This window comes from Lactuca serriola, chromosome 3 (genome assembly GCF_051521515.1).
Source record: "Lactuca serriola cultivar US96UC23 chromosome 3, Lser_US96UC23_V15, whole genome shotgun sequence".
NCBI lineage: Eukaryota > Viridiplantae > Streptophyta > Magnoliopsida > Asterales > Asteraceae > Lactuca > Lactuca serriola.
The window spans coordinates 179,906,237-179,925,046 of record NC_136410.1 but is presented as its reverse complement, the minus strand read 5'-3'; the positions used below and the strand labels follow the sequence as shown (position 1 = coordinate 179,925,046).

Here is an 18,810-nt window from a genome sequence, read left to right as displayed (position 1 = left end):
ACAGCTTTCATTTACACTTCTTTTGTCACCATTTCAGAATATAATAAAAAAAAAAAAAGGGAAAAAGGTGCATAGTGCACCATACAAATGACGCAGCTGTCAATAGTAATATATATATATATATATATATATATATATATATATATATATATATATATATATATTCAATACATACAGCACAAAGAGAAACTCAAATACAACATACAACTGTTGTTAGCTGTTGTTGTCATTTCATAGCTGACCAAAAAAGAAAAAAAGAGGGGATAAGAAAATATGAATTTGGGCAGATTATTTGCGGTTTCTGACAAAAATAATAGTGATTTTGGGTTGTGGCATTTGGGATTCATTTAAATTGGTATTTAATGGGCTTCCTCCACAATATAAAATGGTCCAATTTTGCAAGACAAAATCAACAATTTTATACCCGCGTGCCGCAAGCCCCGCTCAGCAGAATGCGTTGCAACTTAAACTCTCGCGACATTTTCAAAAAAAAAAAAAGGGGAGGGAGAAGAGTAGTACCATTACTACTACTACTACTCATGATGCATTCCAGAATAATCCTTAACAACTGCGCTGCCCAGCTATCAGTAGTCGTGTTGACCAACTTTAGGCAGTATCGCTACTCAGCTATCGCCATTCACGTTGATCGGTCACGCCAATCTCGCTATTCGGCTCTCAACAGCCACGCCGCCTAGATCTTAGCGGTGGCACAGCCTGGCCCTCAGTAGCAATGTGGTCCAGCACAATAGCGACAAAACCCAATCATCAACAGTTATGTCGTCTGACCGACAGTTATACTGCCCGACTCTTATTAGCAGCTATATGACGGTCATTTCCCTTTTCTTCGCCTCCTATAATAAAAGGGGGGGGGGGTGGCACGACACTATGTAGAAACAATTTTTATTCCGAAAGGGGTAGAGTTAAAGTATATGAAGAGTCGATACCGTACGTGGTAGTGCATCCCAGAGGTGGCACTAATATCCCGGATCGAAAGGGCAACCCCGTGGTTCAATCCTCGGTAGCCTCGTTGCCCATCTCTCATTAGCCTCGTTGCATAGTCGTCGACAGTCAGCCAAGACAGCGAGGCACCGATCGTCACTACAACTAATGATGCAGTAGAGCATCAGGTGCCATTCCGCTTTAACCCAGAGTGTTCACGCGAGCTAGCCACATAGATCGTGGGGTGCTACACCCAATCATGTGAGGTTCAGTACCCTCGCCTCAAGTCGTATGGCTCCTCAGCCCGACTCCATGATAGTGGCAAGCTCCGCATGTGAGGTTCAGTACCCTCGCCTCGAGTCGCCTGGCTTCTCAACCCGACTCCATTCTAGCGGCAAGCTCCGCATACGAGGTTCAGTACCCTCACCTCGAGTCTCCCGGCTTCTCAGCCCGACTCCATTCTAGCGGCAAGCTCCGCATGCGAGGTTCAATACCCTCACCTCGAGTCGCCTGGCTTCTTAGCCCGACTCCATTATAGTAGCATGCTCCGCATACGAGGTTCAGTACCCTCGCTTGTAGTCGCCCGGCTTCTCAGCCCGACTCCATTCTAGCGGCAAGCTCTGCATGCGAGGTTCAGTACCCTCGCCTCGAGTCGCCTGGCTTCTTAGCCCGACTCCATTATAGTGTCATACTCCGCATGCGAGGTTCAGTACCCTCACCTCGAGTCGCCTGGCTTTTCAGCCCGACTCCATTATAGCGGCAAGCACCGCATGTGAGGCTCAGTACCCTCGCCTCGAGTTGCCTGGCTTCTCAGCCCGACTCCATTATAGCGGCAAGCTCCGCATGCGAGGTTCAGTACCCTCACCTCGAGTCGCCTAGCTTCCCAGCCTGACTCCATTATAGCGGCAAGCTCCGTATGCAGGGTTCATCACCCTTGCCTCGAGTCGCCTGGCTTCTCAGCCCGACTCCATTATAGCGGCAAGCTCCGCAAGTGAGGTTCAGTACTCTCGCCTTGAGTCGCCTGGCTTCTCAGCCCGACTCCATTATAACAACATGCTCCGACCATTTCACGCGATGCTCTTCCGCGTGATTTATCTACGATCATTGGCAGCCAAGCCCGATCCATTCCACGTGATGCACTCTCGCGTGATCTATCTACGATCGCTAGCAGCCAAACCCGATTTGTTATACGCGAGGCTTTCCCGCACGACACCTCCATGATCATTGGCTGCTAAGCCCATGCTATTCTCATAAGTCGTGCATCACAAGCTTCTTCCACACCATGATCTTGGTGCTTCCCCTCTCACAGTCATCATGGTTCTCTTGTGCTTGGATGATCAATGAAGTGTTATCCACATTACAACCTGCTATGGTGAGGTTACTCTCCAGCAAGAAGGTCATCCTGACAGCGGCCCTGCTACCAACTACCTTACAGCATCTCTGTTTCCTGGCTCTCGGAAATAGTCCCGCTGTGTAACCCTACCTATAGCCTCGTCATGTACCCTACAACATCTCTGTTTCCTGGCTCTCGGAAACAGTCCCGTTGTGTAACCCTACCTGTAGCCTCGTTGCGTACCCCACAACATCTCTGTTTCCTGGCTCTCAGAAACAGTCCCGCTGTGTAACCCCACCTGTAGCCTTGTTGCGTACGCCACATCATCTCTGTTTCCTGGCTTTCAGAAATGGTCTCGTTGTGTAACCCTACATGTAGCCTCGTCGCATACCCCGGAACATCTCTACTGCCTGGCTCTCGGCAACAGTCTCACTGCATAATTCTATTGTCTGGCTATCGACAATAGTCTTACTACGTAACCCTCGCTAGCAACCTAGTCGCCCAGCTCTCGGAATCTATTCCTTGCCTCCCCTAAGAAGGGGGGGGGGGAATAGGGGGTTGGTACGCCGCAATGCAGACTATGTAGATGGTTACTGGTGGCATCCCATCTCACATGGCTACCACAACAATCACGTCGGATAACAGTCTCAGGGACTGAATGGCAAGCTTACGCTTCTTAGTTACCCCAGTCCGACATTCCACTGATATCAGTGTCGCGTAACACTCTTTAGCAGCCTCGGCCCGCATGATCGCAGCAACATTTACGTTGCATCTCACCGACCGGCTCGCACTCCTCTCAATGAAGGAGTATCAAGTCAACTCAAGCAGCGTTTGGCTCATCGCATAACCCCACGGCGTTCGTGGGCAAGGTTCGGTCATTTCTCTTTATTATTTAAATGCTTTGGTGCTTTAACTAGTCTGATCCGATTATCAGCAACCCAATCGCATCAGACTAAGGGGACTTGACGACGCACAATTTATATGACTAAGTCCAGTCCGATGTCATTGGTCGCATACCAATAACACCATACTCGGGGGACTTGATGAGGTATGGTCCATTAGCATGGCCCAGACTACTCTAGCGTGCCAACCTAGCCTGGCGTTCTCCTGCCACCCTTGCTGGGGACTCCCTTGCCAGCCTCGCTGGGGATTCTCCTGTTGGTTTATATGACTAGTTCCAGTCCGATGTCATTGGCCGCGTACCAATAACACCATACTGGGGGGACTTGATGAGGTATGGTCCACTAGCGTGGCCTAGACTGCTCTAGTGTGCCGGCTTGGCCTGACACGCTCCCGCCAGCCGTGCCTGGGGCGCGCCCGCCAGCCCCGCCCGGCGCCTCTGGGCGGCCTTGCCCAACTCCTTGCTAGTTGGGCCTGAATTAGGCTGGCCCAAGGCCTGACCTAATTTTCCCCTATATAATTAATAGTACCTCCTCCATGGAGGAGGACCTTCCCCCTAGACTCTCCCACAAGTGGCTCAGCTGCCACTAGACTTCCCCATGGCTCGGCCGCCACTACACTCCGGCTGGGTGGCTCAGCCGCCACCTACCGCCGTCAGCCACCACCAGCACCAAGATGGTTCTCTCCAGCTATGGAGGACCGTCTCAGATCTTCTAGTTGATCTAACTTGACCGTCAGAGCCCGCTCCCGGGGCACAGTCCCTGGGGCGGCTCTAACGCGTCTCTCTGATGGTGGCTTGCAGATCTCCACCGCAGCAGAAGACCAGAAGCGCCGCCGGAGGTACATGTTCCATCACCTGATAAGTAGAAAATCATTCCTGTTGTACCCTTTCTACCATCAATATCCATTCCATAGCAGCTATCACTGAATCCAATAATCTTTCTATCTCCACCTTTCTTGTACACTAAACCAAAGTTGGTTGTTCCCTTTATGTACCTTAAGATATGTTTGACTGCCTTTAGATGACTTTCATTTGGAGATTCCATGTACCTGCTTACTACTCCAACTAAGTAGCTAAGATCTAGTCTCGAGTGAATGAGGCAACGAAGGCTGCCAATAAGTCGCTGGTACTCAATAGCATTAACTGGCACTCCATCTTCATCCTGTGTTAAACGCAGACGTGGTTCCATTGGGTATTTGAGTTGGGTTACACTCTCCCATTCCAGCTATTTGTAGAATCCTATTAGCCTACCCTTCTTGACTTATTGTGATGCCATCTTTGCCTAGGTGAACTTCTATCCCTAAGTAGTAGGATAAAATTCCTAAGTCACTCATATCAAAGTTTTTCAACATTCGTTTTTTAAACTCATTCACCAGCTCTTCACTTGTTCCTATTACAATCAGATCGTCCACGTAAACTCCAACTATCAAGGCTTTGTCTGACTTATGGAGTTTATACACAACATACTCCTGTGGACATCTCTTGAATTCCATCTCTTTCAATGTTTTGTCAAGTCTATCATTCCAAGCTCTCGGATCCTGATGAAGACCATAGAGTGCCTTGTTCAACCTGTACACCATGATCTATTTTCCTGTAATGACAAAACCAGTTGGTTGTGTGACATATACTTCTTCCTGCAAAATCCCATTTAAAAATGCTGATTTTACGTCCAAATGGTGAACTTTCCATCCTTCACTTGCTGCTAAAGCCAACAATGCCCGTATTTTTTCCAAACATGCTACCGACGCAAAGGCTTCATCAAAAGAGACACCCTTTTGTTGTACATATCCCTTGGCCACTATTCTAGCCTTGTATTTTGTCACGTTTCCTTCAGCATCTTTCTTCAACTTAAAGACCCACTTCAGACCTATTGCCTTTTTACCTTTAGGAACATGAGTTAACTTCCAAGTATCATTCTTTTTAACAGATTCCAACTCCTGTTTCATTGCTTTTATCCACTCCTCTTCACCGAAGGCTTCTTCATATGTAGTGGGTTCTTCTCCAGTATACATTAAAACTTCTGAATCGTCCAGGGCTTTCGTTTCGTCGTAAATGTCGACCAGCGATTGAAATCCTCGGACCGGTGTATCATCATAGGTTGACCTGTCGACACTTGGAGCTTCTTCTGATGATGAAACTACGATGCCCCCAGAGGTACGGGGAGATACACTCGTGCTATTATGTAACGACCCAAATTTTAAAGAAAATTTTCACTTTTTAATTAATAAAACATAATTGCTTAAACCATAAAATTCCAACATAATTGCTTTCAAATCATCGATTCAATTAACTTGTTCAAATCATCAGAGTGTCCCAAATCCTAACAGTGAAAGAGAGCGATAGAGTGCACGCCGCGCCATCACGCTTTGTCCTTGCCCCTGGGCTCAGATGTACCTGAAACAATCAACAACCTGTAAGTGAAATGCTTAGTGAGTTCCATAGAGCATACCACGCACCACACATACCCATATCACGTTAGCTAATTAAAGCTACACACATATCATATAAACCATGCATACATAAAACCTGTAATAGTGTCATGGGCTACCCCACATGGTCTTTACCTAGGACTGCCATGGGCTCCCCCACATGGTCTTACATTCAATGCCATGGGCTACCCCACATGGTCTTTACCTAGGATTGCCACGGGCTACCTCACATGGTCTTACATCCAATTTCATGGGCTACCCCACATGGTCTTTACCTAGGACTGCCACGGGCTACCCCACATGGTCTTACATCCAATGCCACGGGCTCCCCCCGGGGTCTTCATGTAAAACACACAATCACAAATCACATCAAAACACATAAAGACTAACACATGTAACATAATTACATAATGTGAAGGCCTTGGTGCCTTAGACCCATAGGTATGGTGAGAAGACTCACCTCCAACTGCTGAATACAATAGCTGCTCTTTTAACAGTCCGAAACCACTAGTGTTGAACAATAACAATATTAACCCAAGATTAGAGTTGATCATGGCCAAACTGAAAACTTAACCCCAAATTCCTTTCCAAATGGCCCAAGAGTCTTCCTTGGCTCAATGTGCCCCAAGGTCCATGTTCAAAATTTATTAAAGGGCCACATGGCCCATCAAGGCCCAACTATAATACTTCCGGCCCAAGACTGATCAATTGGCCCATTAACTCAAAATATGGCCAGGCCTATAGATAGATTACGGCCCAAAAGGCTTATGGGCCCAAAACAAGTCCAAGTCTATCAGGGGTGTGTATGCCATGCATACCACCATGGTACGTGCAACGTACCTAGCTTCTGCGCATTACGCGCGGCGTTCTCTATGTTACGCCCAACGTAGGAGCAGATTAAGCACTCTTTGCATTAAGTAATTATTACTCGATGGTTCAACGTCCCAAAATCATATCTGAGCACATTTTAACGACCTAGGTCATAAAGTTGGCAACTTTATGACCTTGCATGCTATGAAGGACCTCAAAACCTCATTTCTCACTCTAAGACCTTAAGTAAGAGCTCTCAAATCATGCATGGAGTCTTAATACCCACCAAGGTCGTAACTTTATGCACTTAGCATGCTTACAAAGCTCAGATCTGGACATCGCAGTCTCTGGAGTTGCTTCACATCCAAGAGAAGGTCTAGATCCAACTAAAGGGGACAAAATGGAAACCCTAACTAGATCTAAAGAACAAGATTAAAAAGGTCATGACTTTATACCTCCAGAAGCCTTCCAAGGTGAACCAAGTGCAGAATCTTGAAACTCCAAGCCACTCCAAGCTTGCTTAGGATCTCCTTCTTCTTGAATGAACTCTACAAAGACCACAAAACCCACTCCTTAGGCTCAAACTCTTTCTCACAATGATTCTTAGGTGATGAGGGACGAAAATGAGGCTCTAGGGGCGAATAAGGTTGGGTCCAAGGGCTTAAAGGTGTTTAAATAGGTGGCAAGAACGCACATTAGGGTTTTGGTCCTCTGTTGCGTACGTTCTACGTACCTTCTGCGTACGCCCCACGTACGCATAGTTCCTTCGCGATCCTTCCATCTTAGTACGCTTAGTGTACCCTAAGGAAACCATTAGCTAATTAATTCAAATTTGAGGGTTTAAAATTATTACTTGACTTGGAGTGTTACAACTCTCCTCCACTTGAACTAGACTTCATCCTCAAAGTTTGTAGTTGAAAACAGATTGGGATAATGCTCCCGCATCTCCTCGTCCGGCTCCCACGTCCATTCGGAGCCCTTCCGGTGCTTCCATTGTACCTTTACCAACTTCACTTCTTTGTTGCGAAGACCCTTCGTCTTCCTATCTAAGATGATGAGCGGTTTTTCGACATAATTCAGGCTCCCATCCACCTGAATGTCGTCTAAGGAAACAACTGCGGTCTCGTCACCAACACACTTCCGAAGCGGAGACACATGGATGGTGTTGTGAATCTGACTAAGTTCCTCTAGTAGCTCTAAACGATATGCCACTTTGCCCACTCGGGCTATAATACTGAACGAGCCTTTGAACCGAGGCCCCAACTTGGCCCTTTTGCAAAACCTGATAATCCCATTCCAGGGTGACACCTTCAGCAGTACAAAATCCCCCACCTGAAACTCAAGATCCGAGCGTCGTCGGTCAACATAGCTTTTCTGACGGCTCTGCACGACTCGCAACCGGTCACACACCTGTTGAATCAAGTCGGTGGTCCTGCACCTCCGTCCATATAACATCTCGAATGGAGATCAGTCGATACTGGCATGATAACTGTTATTGTACGAAAACTCGGCCAGTGGGAGGTACGTATCCCAACTCCCTCCAAAATCTAGCACACATGATCGCAACATGTCCTCCAGTGTCTGTATCATCCTCTCACTCTGACTGTCAGTCTAAGGGTGATATGTCGTGCTAAAATGTAGCTAAGTACCTAGTTCCTTGTGGAACTTTTTCCAAAACCAGGATGTAAACCGAACATCCCTATCTGAAACCACCGACACTGGCACCCCGTACCTAGCCACTACTTCTCGAACATAGATGTCTGCCAACTTTTCTACGGATATAGTCTCGGAGATCAGAATGAAGTAGGCACTCTTTGTCAGTCTGTCCACGATGACCCATATGGCATCCACTCCCCTTGCCGTCCTCGGTAGCTTCGTAATGAAGTCTATAGTGATTTCTTCCCAATTCCACATGGGAATAGGTAACGGCTGAACCTTGACTTGAGGCTGCTGATGCTCGACCTTGACCTTCCTGCAGGTCAAGCACCGCTCCATAACCCAACCGATCTCCTGCTTCATGCAGGGCCACCAATAACTCATCCTCAAGTCCGTATACATTTTTGTTGCACCTGGATGTATAGAAAACTTGGACTTATGCGCCTCCTATAATAACCTCTACCTCACTCCTGATATCGGCACCCATACTTGGCCACATTGCGTCAACAGGCCGCGACTGTCCTTAACAAACAAAGGATACTGCCCCCGAATTTTCTCCATTTTCCAATTCTTCGTCTTCACTCCCTCGACCTGGGCCTCTCTGATCATGTCCAACAGAGGCAAACTCATAGTCATACTCATACAAATATCCCTAATCGGGGACCCCGCCGCCTTGCGGCTCAATGCATCGGCCACCACGTTAGCCTTCCCTGGATGGTATAAGATCTCACAATCATAATCCTTCATAACATCCATCCATCTCCTCTGCCGCATATTGAGGTTCTGTTGATCCATCAAATACTTTAGACTCTTGTGATTAGTATAAATGGTGAACCGCACACCATACAAATAGTGCCTCCAAATCTTGAGGGCGAACACCACCACCCCCAGCTCCAAGTCATGTGTGGGGTAATTCGCCTCATGAGGCTTCTGTTGGATTAGTGTCTAAGGCTGTAACTATATTTGGTAAGTACTTGACCCGATTGTGCATGGTCCTTTTGGGTTGCCTTCACCATAGCAACTTGATACGGTGATTTAGAGAGAAGAGATATTATTATTAATGTATTATAGGAATAATATGTTATAGAAATAATAATTTTATTTGATTAATATAAGTCATAAATTAATTAGGAATTAATTTGGTGACTTAAAGAGATTAATTGAATAAAGGGGTATAAACTGTCAAATGTGTGAAAGTTGTATTATGAGCTGATAATCCTTATGGATATAGGGTTGGACGATTTTAAGGATATGGATCACCTAGAAATCGTCCAAGGCGTTATCTGGGAAGGGATTTGGATTGCTTTGAGGCTAAGTTATCCAATTAGGGTTTAAGGGTGAAATCCTAGGAGCTCACAGTACTAATAGACCCTTAGGGTTGAGGAAATCAGCCACCCTTGTGTGCGGAGAAACCCTAGAGCCGATTTCCCTCTTCCTCATCTCTCTCAAGTCACCTTCTTGCTAGTTGGTGTTTGTAAGCCATTAGAGGAGTCGCATTTGTGACTCTTAGCTCCAAGAAGAAGAAGGTTTCAAGCAAGTAACTCAAGGTATTATTCTAGATCTGTTTTTCATATGTTTTTGTTCTTAGATCTTGCCATGAAAGTCTTGGAATTATTGCATGTTCAATTAGTGAAACCTAGATCCAAGCTATAGGGTTGTATGTGCACATAGGTAAAGTTCTTATGTCTAAAACCCATCAGTGGTATCAGAGCCATGATTGGTTTCAATTGAACATGATGCTTAACTGTTTTACTTGCTGAAAATCGTTTTTCTTGCCCTCTGTCGACTCAACTCGGCGAGTCAGTCTTTGGACTCGGCGAGTTGGCCCTACTCGGCGAGTCCCAAAGCTGGACTCGGCGAGTCCAAGCGTCAGACAGAGGAAAATTCGGGATTTTGTTGCTGTTTTGTCTTGGATTGATACCTAAATCGTTTTATTATGTAAAAATCCGAATTTTAACTTAATTTAATGATTATCCTTGACATAAATAAAGATAATTTCAAATCTTTTAAATATTGATTATTTATATGATAAATATTGGACTATTTAAGATTATTTGGTAATTATCTAATGACTAAAATTGGATTAGGTCAAATATAGATAATTATGAAATTAATTGTTTAATTTGATTTTTTTGTTATTTGATCCCTATTGTTTGAAAAGTTCAATTTCTATCCCGAAGTTTTGAAATTTGAATTTTGTGATTAATAGTTTAATTTAGAAGAATTTAAATTTCAACCCCTAGAGTTTTACAAGTTTAAAATTCAACCCTATACTATTATATTATTAAAAGCTTTATATATATATATATATATATATATATATATATATATATATATATATATATAAGTAAAATAAAAATGCTAGTCTTACCGTTAATAGGCCTCATTCACGAAGCCGGTCTATAAGGTGGGTTTAAGGTTGCTGCCTATAAAATGGCGCTTATAGGGTGTACACTCACACCCACCACTTGCTTGACCGGTGGAGGGTCGTTAGCCGAACGGGTAGAATAGGGCAACTCTCTCTCCTCATTAATAAGTATAATGAACACATAAAGTAACTAAACTATTTTATAAAATTCCCAATCTTTGTTACTTTAGGAAAAGTGAATTGACATAATCCCATGAAATTGCACTTTGCACCCTTGCTGAGAAGTTAGTGGAGCGTGTGTGGTTTACCGGCATACTAATTGGTTCTAAGCAAAGGTGGCAAGGGGTGATTCATTGTTTATCATAGTTCGATGGAGTGTGTGTGGTTTACCGGCACATCGAATAGATGATTGTAACAATGAAGGCACCATGTAAATTTGCATGGTAATTCACACCCGCTTTGTGATCCTCGGTATCCCAGTCACAAACTAGAGGGGTATATCGAGATTTAAACATGCCATTGAAAGGTTCAATGAATCTCTAAAATCTAGGAATTCTCAATAAAACTTAAAGTTATGTTTTTGTGGTGAAGAATTAGTGAATCGTCATTCACTTACCTCCAAATTATTTGCATGATTGGATTACGACATCCCTTTTCTAATATGTGAATAATGTTGTTGGGTCCTAGCCCTAATTTTTCATTTTGGGTGTTTAATTAGGGATCCAAATTCTAATCAAACTTTGTATTTTCTATTTGTAGATGTCAAATGCAAACAACGTTTTTGCCAACTCATTCACCTTAATGAGTCTTTGCCAAAAGGTGACCTTCGATGGTACCAACTTTGGCGAATGGATAAGATACATTCGCACCATTGCACGCTATGAGGACAAAGAGTATGTCCCCGATGAAAAGCTCGAGAAGGTCAACCCGGAAATCGCTACTCCCAAAGAGATGGTTGTGTTTGAGACACACGAACGTGATGCAACGAAAGTACATTGCATCATGATAGCCATTATGAACCAAGAATTCCAAATGTCCTATGAGGACATGTATCCATATGAAATGCATCAAGACTTGATGGAGAGGTACCACCAAAGCGCGAGGCAAGAGCACTACGAGATCATCACAAACATGATCACCGCTAAGATGGGAAATGGAGAATCGTTGACTGTGCACTTGCAAAAGATGCAACGATATGTTGATCATCTTCGCAAGTTAAATGTTAACTTTGGGGAGGATTTGGCCATCGACATCGTCCTTCATTCCTTTCCTTCATGCTACAACCAATTTAGGATGACCTACCACATGAATAAGGAAGAGGTCACCCTAAGCAAACTCCAAGGACTCCTTAGGACTGCTGAGAGCAACCTAAAGGACAAGTCTGTTGCACCATCTCCCGCACCAACCGTTGCTCCTGTTTTGGCAATAGGGCAGGGAAGGGGCAAGAAGAGGAAGGCTCCGTCAAAGAACCACCGCAAGGGAAAGTCCCAAGATGGTTCCTCTTCTAGTGGGACCAAAGTTGATCCCTCTAAGCCCAACCCTAACCCGAAGGAGGCAGAGTGCCATCATTGCGACAAGATAGGGCATTGGAAGAGAAGCTGCCTGGAATATCTGCAAGCCATCAAGGAGGGAAAGATCAAGCCATCTTTTGCAGGTATATACACAATTAAATCTAGTAATTCATCTCACACTGTTTCTTGGGTTCTTGATACAGGATGTGGTTACCGCATTTGTTCTGATTTGCAGAGACTAAGAAGAAATAGAAATGTGGAGCAAGGAAGAATAAATCTGATCATGGGAAACAGAAGATCGTCGCCTGTCACCAAGATTGGAGTGTATTCTTTAGTGCTTAGTAATGGATTAGGTCTAGATTTAAATAATTGTTGCTACTTGCCTGATATGTCAAGAAACATCATTTCATTTCATGGTTTGTTTAGACAAGGATTTAGATATTCGTTTAATAATATGAATGGTTCTATTTATGCTTATCTAAATGGTGTTTTATACTTTGAAGCAATGCCTTGTAATGGAATTTATGAGACTATTATGGTTGTAGATAACCTAGGAAATGATTTGTTGTGTATAGATTCTTCCAATAGTATGGATAAGGCATATTTGTGGCATTGTCGTCTTGGACATGTCAACAAGAAGCGCATAACCCAACTCCAAAAGGACGGAGTGTTGGAGTCATTTGACCTTAGGGAAGATGACACGTGCGAATCTTGTTTACTTGGAAAGATGACCAAGTCACCCTTCACTGGCACTTGTGAGAGGGGTGAGGGTTTATTGGATCTCATACATACCGATGTATGTGGGCCCTTTAGATCCACCACAAAGGATGGAAAACGCTTCTACGTAACTTTAACCGATGATTATAGTAGATATGGGTATATTTACTTAATCAAGTACAAGTCTGAAACATTTGAAAAGTTTAAAGAGTTCAAGAATGAAGTGGAGAATCAATTGGGAAGGAAAATCAAGATGCTTCGATCTGATCGAGGAGGAGAGTGCCTAAGTCTTGAATTCCATGACTATCTCAAGGAATGTGGAATAGTTTCACAATTGACGCCACCTAGGACTCCGCAGTTAAATGGTGTGGCAGAAAGGCGCAATCGAACCTTGTTGGACATGGTTCGTTCTATGATGAGTCGTGCTTCACTACCTATCTCATTTTGGGGGTATTCCTTATAGACTGTTGTAGGGTTTTGGTATACTACAACATCCTATGGTGCACATACAACCCTAAATACCTTGGATCTATGTTTTCACTAATTATACATGTAAATGGTTTCCAAGGTATTAATCTCAGAACTAGCATGCATTTAACATAAAAATATAATATACTAGTTAGCATGACATACCTTTTGATGGAGCTTGAATTCTTGGTGTATTTAGCCTTAAAGAGCTTAGCCCCAGTAGTGTGGAAGCCTCAAATGGAATCACAACACACCATGGACAAAGGATGAACTTGAGAGAGAATTCCATGCACACAAAAAACGCCATGAACTCTAAAAAGATACAAGTGGCGATTTTGGGAAATGAAGTATCTATTTATATATGGGATTTCTAGGGTCATGGATATAACCCAAATCCATACCCATGGGTTTTATGATCCATGGTTCATGTGGCCCAACTCTTTATGTATCCATACATAAACTTGGTCCAACATGGATCATAAGCCCAACACATATAAATATAACTAATTATCATAATTAGTCCCCATAGATTTAATTAGTCTCTTTCGACCACTAAATTAATTCCATATTAATTCTTGACCAATACTAATTAAAACATATGATTTCATATTAATATATTATTACTTATAATATATTAATAAACCATAAATAACCTTCTCTCAAAAGCCCATCCTAACAAATTGTCTTGATGATATGCATCCCAAATGGACCATGCTACTCTCGGGTCAAATACATACCAATAATAGTTATGGACGTAGACACCTAATCCAACAGTCTCCCACTTGGATAAGTCTAAAACTATTATTCAAGTATGACTCCAAGATCCCGACTAGAAATTGTAGCTCTTAAAGCCGCTGTGAAACTCTGAACAAATCAAATGACATGTCCATTAGATAAGGGATCATATATTCCTCCATTCTAGATATCATATGGACTGAGACATGGATTATAATCATTCTCTCTGTCCATTTGCTGTTTCCCAATTTCCGATTTATGACGACTGACTAATTGAACAAATCAAATCAGTCCAAGCCCGGCCGAGCACTTACGTTTGTCATCACTAAATCATCGAGGGGCCCACAAATATCGCTTTTATTCCGAACGTAAAAGGAATGGATAAACTTCGACTCATATGGCTTGTTCTACTACTTGTTGAATCATACACAAAGGCACGTTTTATAACATCGAGTTACCAATTCGTTTTCGTGCAATCAATGTATAACCAACTCATAGTAACAACTCATATCTCTAGGTTTGAAGAATGTAAGATATTATCGTCTCATGATCACTCGTGATAAAATCCATGAAGTGATTCCAATGAGCGCGGATTGAATCCAATACTCAGAACTTATGAGCACTCATGAGTGTAGTAGCCCTTTGTCCAACATCTTAGACCTCTACAAGCCAACCCATGACAGTCTTAATTCATATCTACTTCCAACATATGACTGGCAGTGGATGGTTTGAATAACTTAGTCATCAAGAACAATGACCTAGTTTATTCTGGAAGTCAAAACATGCAAAATGAAACACAAGAATAATTGAATCGAATATGGTATCAAAACCAATGAAAATAAATAAAAAACCTTTTATTTATCACCATATGATTACACATTATTCATTATATATTGTTTCAGCTATCAACTTTATTCTTGAATTTAAAACAATAGTTGTCCCATGCTCCAAGCATGTACACTATGTTTTCTAAACACTAATCATGCCATACACCAAGTATGTATACTATGTTTGTCTATGATCTTTACTTTGTGAAATAGATCAATTGAACATAACTCCAATGATCCTCTTTTCATAGTCCCAAATCCTTACTGCAAATGCAAGAATTCCAAATTCATGCCCTTTACTGAAATCTGTTAGATTCTAAACTTATATGCATTGATCCTCTTGTAATGATTATGCACAAAGTCAGAAAGACTTGACAACAAACATTACAGAGCATTCCAAAGGATATCAACTCCTTGGAAACATTCATCTTGCATTAAGTTTCCTAATCTTACACAGATGGAATAATTTCTAACTTTGAAACATTTCCATATTCCATTTTGACTATCACTTCTGAACAAGAGTTGCCTCCTTACAGATTATGTCAATATCGTCCTTCCAGAATTATCACTATACTTCCAACTGTCATTGAGCAACCAATCTTTGGTAAACCTTAGATTGTCCTCGACAATTGTTTAATCCTTTTAGTCATATCCAATTCTAGACCTTTTCCCTTCTTAATGCCCCAGGCATTTGGAAAAATTTAGAATGGATGAATATAGCACATGCAATCGATCCTATATCTGAAGCATATGGGACACGATTCATGATGTCTCACATAAAGACTAAACCAGTCTTTTGCTATAACATTTCCATTTCTATTTGCCATGTTCTCATAATTCAGATTATGAAAAGGGATGCCGTAATCATAATCGAATTTTAGAACGCAAATAATGGAACCATATATAGAATTTCCTTATGTTGAGCCATTCCAACATGAAATTCATATATATATATATCCTTGACTAAATACGATTAAAGCCAAAAAATCTAAGCTTTTAGATTTGAGATGAAGTATAATTTCTCTCCCTTAATTATAGCAAAACAACTCTTTCCCAATTGAAACTTTTTGTTTTCTATAATTAACATTGCTAACTTGCAATACTTTATCATAATTATCATGCTCCCACTAACATGATGATTATTAGCATAACACTTATGCTCCCACTAGCTTTGACATGTACTCAGAAATTAGCTGACTTTCTTACCAAAGTTCAGATTTCTGATACTAGATTGTTTTGATAAAACTTTATCAAAATCATACACCTCTTTTAGATAGGTCACATGTGTGTCTAAACAATTTTAGAACTATGAAAAGGGATGCCGTAATCATAGTCTCAATTGTTTAGACCATTTTGCCACTTCTCAGAAGTCCATGTTAGTGTGCCGGTTAACCACACAACTCCACTAACGACTTGGAGAATACAAATATCACAATTGCTATCTACTTCAAATCTACTTGGTGGAAGTGTTTCCTCACCATCATTTTCAGGAATCCGAGAGAAACCTTATGACCCTTAGATTTAATGGTGTATGTGTTCTTATCCATGTGAATTGTCAAAACCATAGTCACAAGACAAGGATAATGTGACATCCCCATTTTCGCGGCCAGAAAAGGCCGATTTTGTTTATGCTTTATAAAAATCAGAGTACTTTTAATAAAAATGTTGCGGAATTTGTTCCCAGAAAAACATGATAATCGTGTTATCAAAGCATTTCTAAAGAAATATATTTTTATTCACTTTTAAAAACATTTTCGATGTCATCGTCATTACAGAAACATAAGCATAAACAGAACTTACATTTATTTACACTAGTGATCTACATCTCTTTTAAATCTCTCAGTGTAATGTGACTTCATATCGACACCTGTGATACAAATAAACTGAGTGGGTCAGGTTGGGAAACCTGGTGAGTACATAGGGTTTTCAACCCACAATAATATAATTATTATGTTTTAACAATCAAACAATCAACCCAATTACTCATCCCCATTATCTTCTTTATTATTAAGGATCTACCCTAAGAACCAGCTATTTCTCATTCATTCACTCCTAAGGATCATCCTAAGGAAACAACATGAAGTCCATTGTTGCCAATGACACTTTGGTCAAGCGCAGCTGCTAATCTTGTCACTTAGGCGCAGCTGCCAGAATTGGGACATTTCCTATGAGGCGCTTCTGCCGGTATTGACCTTTTAACGCCACTGTCATGGTCATAAGGCTCCCTATTAGGCACAACTGTTGATACTGTCCTTAGAGCGCAACTGCTAGGACGTTTACCGTAGATCTAAAACATATACGGGATGTGGCGCTGCTTCCAGTGCTCATCTATAGGGTACTAGGTCCACTGATGCCAATGTATACCTATAGGGCACTAGGTCCATGCTACTAATGTTCCTTTATTTCAGCTTTTATCCCTCATCATTCATCTACCCATGTTTTACCCAGCATATCTTGTAGATATAAAATACTTTATACAGTTTACATCATTTAAAACATGTATAAAAATCTTTCACCAACATAGACAGCAAGTATTCAGACAATATGCACACATAGCACGTAAATTTATAGTAAAATACTTCATATCTATGTGTAAAGTGAAAGGGACCATGCACTCACAACACGTAATATATATTAAATACTTCATATCTATGTGTAAGATGAAAGTAACTATGCACTCACTTGAGAAGGTGGTGACTCGGTACTCGGACAACGCTTCGTTTACTTCAAAATAATTTCCTTCGACGAAACCTAGTATTATTACCACTAGATTTTAGTCTAATATTTACCGTGACTGATTATTAGTCTTATTATTATTATTATTATTATTATTATTATTATTATTATTATTATTATTATTATTATTATTATCATTATTATTATTATTATTATATAAGCGTTTAAACAATATTCCAACCACTATGTACGGACAAGGGCCAGACATAGACATAAAACACCAGAGGGAAGGACCATTTTGGCGTATAACACTTCTGAAATCCAACAACCCTATGCGGCCCTTTAAACCAGATTCCCCGTACCGGGAGTAGTTAAAAAGATATTATAACGACACTTATATAAGTCATAATAATAGCTCAAATATTTTTTATATGTTCATAATAACAATACTAATTTTAAATATAAACTATATTAAAATAGGGTAAACATAACTTACTTACAAGGGGATTTTAGCTAGGAGTCGGGCTCTGCAGTGGCAGAACTTCGTCGCTGAATCTTTCTAAGAAAGATTCGTGCAGCGCTTCAACGCTCACCTTACTATACTAAAACTACAGAAAGAGAAGTTGAATCACGAGAGACCGAAATGCTCGAGGGATAAGGAGAGAAAGACTCTTGAATAAAGAGAATGGTGCAAGAAATATGAGAGCCCAAGCCTCTTATTTATAGTAATTGAATTTACAAAAACTACCCTCCATAATTACTTAATGATCTTATAGTTATATAAACAACTAAACACCCCTTTATAGTACTATTTTAAATAGATTTAACGATTTTTGTACTAAACTAATATCGAAAGTACTCAACCATAGTCTTCTAATGACCGCATCGTCGATACCTTTCTAATGATATATAAATTTGTATATATATGTATACGTATATATGATTTATACTTTATTTTAATACGTAAATATGCTATTATATTTTATAACGCGTTCATACGAACTCCGTTTTTGACGTTCTTTATATCCACGTGTAGGCGGGAACATACCCTACAACTTTCGTTTAGACTCCGTCGGCTAATTTTGAATGTATTTTTAAAGTTATATTTTTAACAGGCCGGGACAGGATTGGTCCGTTAAAATCTCATAACTTCTTCATCCGATGTCCATTTTTGTCTGTTTTTTTATCGTTACGCTACTAATAACGAGATCTTCGATTCTCGTTTAGGTTGTGTCGGCTAAAAAAATAATCGATCTAAAATTCGAATTTCGGGCTGTACACCGCTAATCCGAAACTTCGAAAAATCATAACTTCTTCATATGAAGTCAGATTTGGGCGTTCTTTTTATCGATGTTCTTAGTTTAACATATTCTACGACTTTTGTTTAGAGCGCTAAGGATAAATCTAGATTTATCATAAATTTACTATTTACGCTTCCCG

The 18,810-nt window shown here is 41.3% G+C and overlaps 1 protein-coding gene across 1 annotated transcript; it reads right to left on the bottom strand.

Annotated features, from left to right (window-relative positions):
- Positions 1–164: 164 nt before the first annotated feature.
- LOC145095907 (secreted RxLR effector protein 161-like) lies at positions 165–4,362 on the bottom strand. The gene is made up of 2 exons (XM_079033719.1): positions 3,950–4,362; positions 165–237 (listed from the first exon to the last, which is right to left on the bottom strand). Exons 1-2 carry the CDS (start codon positions 4,360–4,362, stop codon positions 165–167), a joined length of 486 nt encoding a protein of 161 aa, XP_078889845.1.
- Between the last annotated feature and the right edge of the window lie 14,448 nt (positions 4,363–18,810).

Excerpts from the sequence above, each read along its gene's own strand:
- LOC145095907 (XM_079033719.1), bottom strand. The coding sequence starts at position 4,362 with ATGGAACCACGTCTGCGTTTAACACAGGATGAAGATGGAGTGCCAGTT. Across the intron at positions 238-3,949 it reads AGCCACCATCAGAGAGACGC|CTATGAAATGACAACAACAG; the intron begins GTTAGAGCCGCC and ends TTTTTTGGTCAG.